We start from the raw sequence: 9,588 nt of genomic DNA on the forward strand, positions 1-9,588 counted from the left end.
GTAATAAAGACACCAAAACAATGATATTCGGGTTTATCATTCTAAAATAGTACACAGTAGACGAGAGGTTCGAACCGTTAACTTGACCAATATTTAAACATTAGCGTACAGAAATATCACATATTTGCCTTAGTATTACATAATAATAATCATATTATATTTGTGGTTGAAACAAACAAGTGTTAAACCATAAAGCTCTATTTAATGTGATAATAATCATTGCAATAGTGTTTGTTCAGTAACAGGGGTCTCACTGTCTCTCCAACTCTTTAAATGTGGTGTTGGTGATATATTTTAGTTTAAACACGTTTTTTATTTAATAGTTAAAGCTCTATATTGTGATATTAATCATTGCTGTATAGTGTTCAGTATAAGGGGGCTCTCCATCTCTTAGGTAAACAGAAAATCAATTTTCAGGTGGGTTGCCAATTCCATCCAATCGGATTCAGTTTTACAGAATTCAACATAACATGTTTTATCTTCAAGAAGATACAAAATCAGAAATGGAACCAAATAGAGTTCATTTCATGAACACTTGCAAGCGGTTATCTGAAAGGTCACTGTTATGAGGAAATGATGTAGATATGTGTAGTCTTGTCACAATTATTGCATCATAACTATTTTGAATATTGTTAGAATAATTTCCATTCATCGGTATAAAAACAGATACAATCATATTTCCATTATTTCAACGTTGTCCACGCTCTTTAAACCTTTCAACCTGGCCTCTTTTATTTTACATTACATTACAGTCATTTAGAAGTCAGTCATTTAGCAGACTTGGCAAACAATGATGAAAAAAGTCATTCATTTCCAAAACTATTCTAAAATGGCTAACAGATCTACAACTCCTGGGGTGTGATGCGCTGTAATCATATAGATTGTTTATTTCTCTCATTTTGAAAAGTATGAAATTAAGTGGTGAGTTAATTGTGTTTTTGACGTTGCACATTGAACAAAAACGGCACAGGGCAAATCTGACAAATGACTTAAATATACAAATAAATGTATAAATCATGTACTATGGCCAATATCACAATTATTTGTATGACAATGAATCATCAACACCAATTTCATGATTGTGACAGGCCTGGATGTGGGGTTAGACTAGAGTCTGCCTCATGTGTCTCAAATATAACATTCAAGTCTGCTTTATTTTCTGTAAACACATTTTTATTTTACAACACAAACTCAAGATGAGATATATCTACAGTAACTAGATTTTAAGTATATAAATAAGGCATGATATACAGTACATACACTATGTATACTCAAAACACTGTGAAAATATACATTACTTTCAAATGATCAATACCATATACAAAGAAATAGTGTCCTCTGAGTTTAACGTCATGATTGCATGCACCAACAGTGTACTCTGTGTGCATTAGGTGCTTCGAAACGGGTTGTCTGCACCATAATGATGTTATTACACAGGCTGCTATTTTAGTCAGCAAAATGCATGGTTCCAGTTCTCTTAAATGTGATATGGACCTCAGCAGCACCCGTTATTGACAGAAATTGAAGGTTGCATTAAAGCTTCCTGGTTTATTTCTACCGTCTCGAATCAAGGTGTTGGCTCTCATGCAACTATTCCATGGCATCGACACAGTCGAAACCTAGGGATAGTTTTCAGACTCTCTCTCTCGGGTTACTTGGCACTATAGATAATGAGGGCAGCATAGAAGTGTGCATAGTTGAGCTGCAAAATGCCAAATGTTGACGTTACTATACATCGTTATTTTACATCATCTAGAAAAGTAAAACATGTAATCAGTCGATTAATACCTCAGAAGGGTAAGAATCCCAACTTATTTGACACTATAGACAATGAGTTGCATGGATCTCAAGTTATTAGACACTACAGACCACTTCTCAAAGTGGCGTCCGGGGACCCCCTGCAGTCCTTGGGGAGGGGTTCTAGGGGTAGCTAATGTAGCATCACAATCATTTTAACCACTTTATCCATTTATACGTTGGCTATTCAAAAAATACAATTGCATTTTTTAACACAAAACGTATCTTCTGGGTGTCCCTGGCACAAAACATTTTCAGACGGGGGTCCGCGGCCAAATATATATAAATTTGGGGGTCCTTGGCATGAAAACGTTTGAGAACCACTGCGTATAGACAACACGTTACATAGAATCCCAAGTTATTAGACACTATGGACCACTAGTAACCAGCCAACCGCTGTCAGTGACAATGTCAGTGGCTGACGATGAAGTGTGTATCCACCTATAGCTGTGAGCATGGCTGTCTTAACAGAGCCCTGATGAACCTCTTCAGCTCTCGGTCCTCTCTGGTCCATTTCACCAGCCTGCTCAACACAAGGCGTCCCTCCTCAGCCTTAGCCAGACCCAGGTACCACCCCCCCGCCATGGGCGGCGCCGCCGCCTTCCCCCCTTCCTCTTTCCTTCCCGAATTCCTCCGCCTCCTCTCCTCCTCCGCCGCCGCCGCTCCCTCCGCTCCCCCTCCGTCCTCCATGACGTCGTCCAGGCCGGGGCAGATGCAGGCTCCCCCCTCGGGCAGCCAGAGGGCATTGTGGGCCATGGCCCCTCCGACCCCCTCGGCTCTCTCGGCTCCGCCTCCGGCCCACCTCAGGATGCGGCTGCGGCCCAGGGGCACCAGCTGGCGGTCTCCGCCCACCACGGACACGCTGCCCAGTCGTAACTTGAACGCTGGGAGAGAAGATGGGGGGATGGTTAGAGCAGTGGTTCTCAAACCTTTTAATGTCAAGAACCCACCAGTGGTAGCCTGGTTCCAGACCATAGACCCCGCCCACTCTCTGAGTGAACTGCCCCTCTTGGTCTGGTGTTGTAATGTGAGCCTATGATTTATTCGGTACAAAAAGTACCGTCCAATGAGTGTCAGAGGTGGTGATGGGGATCCCTTGCAATTGGTTTAGGGAAATTCTAATCACCTCCCCCTTGTAATCGCCTACACTGGAGCCAATGTCAGACTGAAGCTCCACGCAGCTTCAGTCTGATAATCAGGCTACACCAGTGGTTCTCAAATGTTTTCATGTCAAGGACCCCATAATATATATGTATTTTGGCCCATGTTGTGGTTAAACAGATTTGTATGCTATATGTATGAACTAAATGAAGATCCACGGTGTTAATTAAACTCTGAGAGTGTAAAAATGTAAACAGGGTCTGAAACAAACAACTGCACTACCAAATACATGAACAAAGCATATCATTGATGACTTCTCTCACCATATGGACTTTGGCAGAAGTTGTCCTGGGTGTCAGTCTCTCCCTCGGCGGGCAGACTGCAGGCATCACAGATCACAGTTCCTGTAGATATAAAAAAAATGTTAAAGCTCCAGATTCTGATTTTAGTAAACGGAAAACCCCAATTTCGGGTGGGTTGCCAATTTCATCCAATCAAAAGAGAATACCCAATCCCATTTATCAGCTTCAATTTGATAAGAAACAACAGCACAAACCTTTGGACGCCTCCTCGTGCGTGACCTCCTGTGCCGTGCGGTGGGTCTCCGGCTCTCCTCCGGTCGGTGGGATGCAGAGGTCGGTGCCCTGGGGGAACCTGGAGCAGTTGAACATGTCGGGCCAGGGGAACCCGAAGGCGTTCATGACGGGCACGCATCCGTCCCGGACCGCCTCGCACAGAGCCCTGCACGGCATCACGGCGCTGCTCAGCTCCGCCAGACACACGGGGGCGAAGAGGGAGCACAGGAACTTCTTGGTGTCCCTGGTGGTGGAAATAAGTATAAATAAGTATTGATTGGTTGATTGGTCTTATTTGGTGATTATGATATCACATGAAAAGAGAACAATAGCACTTCCCGGACATACGATCAAATATCATCACAGAGGATAAACAAAGAAAACAAGCTGTACACAGATATGTTGTATGGGGTGTACCAGTGGTTCTCAAACTGTGGGTCAGGGCCCACAAGGGGGTCTCCAAATGATATTGCTTAATGTGCAACATTGTTTTCTCAAACCAACATACAGTATAAGTGTATACAGGGTATCTGCACCTTTCTGAAGTGACAACTTAATGACTTTTAAGACCTTAAAACATGTTTGAAATTGTGAAAATAGACGATCTGCATAAGCATGTAGATCCGCTATTTTCACAATATATACCACTGGTGTGGTTGTATACGTCATAAAACAAAGACATAAAAGTACAACAACAATAAGTACATATACTTAGTGTGTACAAGTACACTACAGTATTGTACTCAGGGTTTCTGCAGGTGTATGAAAGTCAGATTTAAGACTTTAATACCACTCAGAATTATATTTAAGACCAATCAACAATAACACGAAGTGTCATGTTTACATACATTACAGGGAGGTGATAATCATAATGTCTATTGTTCATTAAGTGCCAGGAATGCCAGGAAACCCCCTGCAGTCAGGCTGTGTATCACCTGATTAGTTAGTTATATAGTAGCTATTGTATAACCGTAAGTACCAGCAATCTGGGGACAGACCCATGCTATTGTGTTGCTAATGCTTACTGATGTCCTCTGCTCTGAGTGAGAAAGGAACTAAACACACATTTAGGACTTTCTCTGACTTGTTTTTGTCTCCTCAAGTCCTTTATAAAGGCCTTATTTTCACATAAATGAATGTAATACTGTATACTGTACAGGTGTACATTTCCACTCCACTACAGGGAAACATGTCCAAGTCCCCTACAATTATTTGAAAACTGTAGTTACTAGTTATCTAAAGGTTTAGATTAGGCCATTGTCACAAAACATACAGTGCATTCACCAATTACGCCCTATTTCATACTCTTGTCTATTCAAAACTAAGATAATTGTGGCAAGTTGTGAGCTTGTTGATCTGTCGTTTTCGAATCGGAGTAGGCCTACTACTCACTACAATTAAGGCATATTATGGCTTACTCTTAACCAGAGCAACTTACAACAAGCAAGGTAAATAATCAATTCAAAATGTACTTGTAAAAGTACAAAAGTATTGGTATCAAAATGTACTTAAAGTGCCAAAAGTAAAATTACTCATTGTGCAGAATGTCCCATTGATGCCTTGTGAGCTATATAGGGTTGAAGTGGTTAATGAATGTTTTGTATAATCAAAATCTAAAAGGTAACTAGTACGTTTTTCAAACAATTGTAGTGGAGTAAAAGTAGCCTAATATTTGGATCCAAGATGTAGGCTAGTTGAGTGGTAGAAATAAAAGTATTGGAAATTGGAAATGCTCAAGAAAATGTACTTAGTTATTTACACCACTGGGGATAGATCACCGGTAAACCAAGAACCCAGTAGCACCAGTCGAAAGTAAACATTATAGCCCTAATCAATCGAAATACTAATGTGTTACATTGAACCTATAGAATACCAGCTACAATGAACCTGGTATCTGTGTAAATGCTGGATCCCATTGGAGGCCATGGGCAGCCAGGTTAGGGTTAGATTAAATAACTATCTGTAATATCTGTTTAAATGACATAGATTACAGTCTTACCTGTGGCACAGCTTGGAGACCAGGGGCAGCCAGGCGGCAGACTGCTGCTGCGCCTCCCGCAGAGAGCTGTGCTCCAGCAGGTTGGGGACCCTCATCTCGCGGTAGCCCACCCCGTGGCACAGGGAGAACGTGCTGGGGATGGGCTTGCACGCGGAGCGCACCGAGGAGGACGAGGAGCCGCTCATCTGTGCGTAGATATGTGCGTCAGAAGAAGAACTGCCGGTAGAACGTGCGAAAGAGAGCGCAAATAGGACTCCAACCATACATAGGATGAAAAAGGTAGCCATGATGATGATGATGGGTCGATGTTGTTGTTGTTGTTGTTAGAAAACAATACCAGAGAAGAAGTTCTCCAAGCTTTGCTTCTCCACTGACTGTATAGTGTCTACTACTGAGTGTGTCTGTGTCTCTACTACTGGCTGGCTAGACTCGACCTGCCCATATAGGTGTGTGTGAACAAAGAGGTGTGTGTGTGTGTGTGTGTGGGGGGGGGGGGGGGGGGGGGGTACAGGCTCCTCCCCCCACCCAGACCCTGTCAGACTGGTTTCATGTAGGCCTGTTGACGCCCCCCACATACTTGATGGGTGGGGGGTAGAAGAATAGAGACTAGAGCAGTGGTTCTTCTCAAAACATTTTCATGTCAGTGAGGACCCCCTCCATTTGGCATGGACAGATTGGACACTCATAAGAAGAAGACCTCTAATGGTCTACTGTATATTAGGTAGAGAAACCATGTGATCTGAATAGTACATTCCCTTATTGGATTACATGTTGCTCTTTCATAAACAGAAAATACAATTTCAAGTCTGTGGGACACCAATTTCATACAACCAGGAGAGAGAGAACCCCTCAAAGATCATTTATCAACTTCAATTTTATAGTGTTAACTTACAGTACCAATTTCACTTGATTATCCTGTAGGATATGGTTATGTTTAGGTGCCTTAATGCTAGGATAAGCAATTGTTTATCCATTATCCTATACAATTCTCTCTCCTGATAAACTTGGTATCAGGTAGCCTGACCTGAACACGATAGTCAAAGGGGCTCTGCCATCAACGCCCTCATACCTGACTAACTACCTCGCCAAAGTGAGGGACACCCACAACACTAGAGGGAGTGGCAACAATGATCTGGTACATGGGTAAATAATCTTTCTACTGCACTGCCACCGCAGTGTGGAAATGCCCTGACACCATCCCTTAACACATTTGGTTCACTGGATTCTTTCAAAACAGGCCTAAAAATCCAGCTTTCAGGCTAAAGGTGGAGGTAAACTCAATTCTCCCATTGAAAGGTGATGGCATTCACTGCCTACAGCTTTTCCTTCTCTTTCCCCCCCCTTTTCTACCTTTTCTGTACATATTTGTTGATGATATTGTATTTTGCTGTTATTTTTATGCTATGTTGATGAATTGAATACATAGGACCACAATGGAAACAAGTCCCCAGGACTTTTTTTGTGTTATCCTTTTACAGTAGCTCAAATGTCTGACTGTACCTCTTTCTGTGTGCATTTCTGACTAAGTATTCAAACAAACATGCATTGTCTAAAGAGCTGGAGAGAGAGGGAGACCCCTGTTAAAACACGCAATAGCAATGATTGCTATCATAATATAGAGCTATTTAACACTTATAAGATAAGATGAGACCTTTATTGATCCTGTGAGGGACATTTAGTTGCCAAAGGCAGCACAGCAGTTAAGATACAGATTATAGGGCAAGAAAAAATACTGTAGATATATAGCAGGGTAAAAAAAAGACATCACTATGTGAATAATAGGCAAATAATTGTCTCTATCTATCTATGTACGTGTGCAGACAGTGCTGCAGACAGTGGGGGTAATAACCTATCATCATCACACTCAACCACAGGCTGAAAGACGCTCTTTGATGTTGTGCCAGAAAGCTCCAGTGGTGGAAAAGTACTCCAATTTCTTACTCAAGTAAAAGTACCAATACTGCAATGTAGAAACACTATGTTACAAGTAAAAGTCTGGTAATCAAAATTGACTTGAGTAAAAGCACAAAAGTATTGGCATATTCTCAAAAAAGAACTCACACTTTCACTTTCAAATAGCTAAAGTTTAAATAGGTCTGATGTGGTTAATGTGTGGCAATAATAATCAAACTCTACAAAGTAACTAGTAACTAAAGTTTTCAAATAATTGTAGTGGAGTAAAAGTCCAATATTTGTCTGGGAGATGTAGTGGAGTATAGCAAAAGTATTGAATATTGAAAATATTCTCCAGTAAGAACAGTAAAGTAAAAACATATCTCAAAATTGTGAGTACATGTAGCTACTTAGTTACTTTACGCCACTGGAAAGCACAAGTCTGCTCCGTTTCAACACCACAACAACACCAGTGTTCTTCATGAACTGAACATCTAACTCACACAAACAACCTGCCTTTAGTTCATTTCCTCTGCATGGAGATTATACATGTCAATAAGAGAGCATCATCATGTCATGACTCACGAGTCACGACCAATGCTAGCTGTAATGTAAGGCCTAGCGTGTAACTTATTTTACATTAGTGTACATTAGTGATTCTCAACCTTTGTCATTTCAAGGACCCCCAGTTCGAAATGTATTTGGCAAAGGACCCCCATTTGATATGTTTTCTTTTCTCCTTCTTTTATCTCAGGGATAAAATCTATAATCAGTGTTGTGTGCTAATGTGCTCTCAGCCCTGTAACTCCTCAAAGACCGCTGAGGGTCCCCGGTCCCCAGGTTGGGAAACACTGCTGTCAACAATACCGTGATCATTGTAACTTCATCTTATTGCTGTTGATTTAGCCCCTAGGTCAGGGCCTGTGGTCTTGTAGACCTATATTGATCCCACGCGGGAAATTCAGTTGTCAATGGTTACAGCAGGAAAGAAGGAGACACAGGGTAGCAAAATAAATAATACTAATTGTAATGATAAAGATACAAAAAGGGTCAGTAGCAATCCTCTGAGGCTAAAAGAGAACCAGACACCAGGTTGTACTGCAAACAAAACAACCAGCCTGGCCCCTTTGCACTTGGACTATATTACTGTATGTACAATAAAGTACAGTGAAGCTACAGAATTGACATAAACATTTGAGCATATATAACAATATTAGCCGACCAACCCCCTAATTGTCCATGAGCGTATTTACACCCATGTCTATGTAATTCATGTTTTATCATGTTTTAGTGTTCATTAATGTGCACTGTCCCTGCCAAATAAACAAATACAGTAAAGTATTAAGTCTTATCGAGGCAGACCTATATCTGCCTCGAGGAAGACCTATCGAGGCAATAATGAATACAAAATAAAGTGATGGTTAACCATGGTTAATTCACACCAATGGATTTTTATCATTCTCAATTTAACCACATCAACCCCTGTCCCTATTTTATCCAAAACATGTGGGTTTAAATTAAACCCAGAGAGGGAGACCTTTGTTAATCCTGCAGTAGCTCTGTTACATAGCCTCTCGTTCCCGAGAGGCTATGTAACAGAGCTAATCCTGCAGTAGAAATTCAGTTTCGGCTTCACCCAGCTGCTGATGGCTGCTCAGATGGTCACAATGACCATGAGGGAGGAGCAGTTAGGGGGTTAAGTGTCTTGCTCAGGTACACTTACACACATTACCGGGGGCGGGCGGGACGCGAACCAGGGACATTTTGATTTCCCAGACAACATCCCTCTACCCATTCAGCTACGGGCGCCACCCTGACAGACTATATGACTTTAACCACTATCAACAGGACCTTTTTAATAATAGGTGTGCTAGATTAAGGCGTGCCCAGAGCTATGGGTGTGTCCACTGGTCAATGTTTCCACAATCACACCACTGAACACCCCCATTATTAATCTGAGTATAGCTGCAGCTGTGTTACTGACATCAGTGGTTCTCAAACTTTTTCGTGCCAAGGACCCCCAAATGGATGATATATTTGGCCGGGGACCGCCTATCTGAAAATGTTTTGTGCCAGGAACAGCCAGAACAGAAGATTTGTGTTACAGAACTGCAAAATGATTCAAAAATAGTAGATGTTCAAGCTTGCAGCGCGTCACAAAGTGAGGCGCTGTGAGCTTGTCTGCTATTTTTGCATAGCCAACGTTTAATTGGATAAAATGAT

General features: G+C 41.7%; 1 protein-coding gene across 1 annotated transcript; it reads right to left on the minus strand.

Annotated features, from left to right (window-relative positions):
• Positions 1-843: 843 nt before the first annotated feature.
• Positions 844-5,845, minus strand: sfrp2l (secreted frizzled-related protein 2 like). Its single transcript, XM_084063944.1, has 4 exons — positions 5,473-5,845; positions 3,455-3,717; positions 3,222-3,302; positions 844-2,681 (listed from the first exon to the last, which is right to left on the minus strand). Exons 1-4 carry the CDS (start codon positions 5,757-5,759, stop codon positions 2,239-2,241), a joined length of 1,074 nt encoding a protein of 357 aa, XP_083920070.1. The 5' UTR covers positions 5,760-5,845; the 3' UTR covers positions 844-2,238.
• Between the last annotated feature and the right edge of the window lie 3,743 nt (positions 5,846-9,588).

This window comes from Gymnoscopelus microlampas, assembly GCF_963454915.1.
Source record: "Gymnoscopelus microlampas genome assembly, chromosome: 8".
In the NCBI taxonomy this organism is placed as follows: Eukaryota; Metazoa; Chordata; class Actinopteri; order Myctophiformes; family Myctophidae; genus Gymnoscopelus; species Gymnoscopelus microlampas.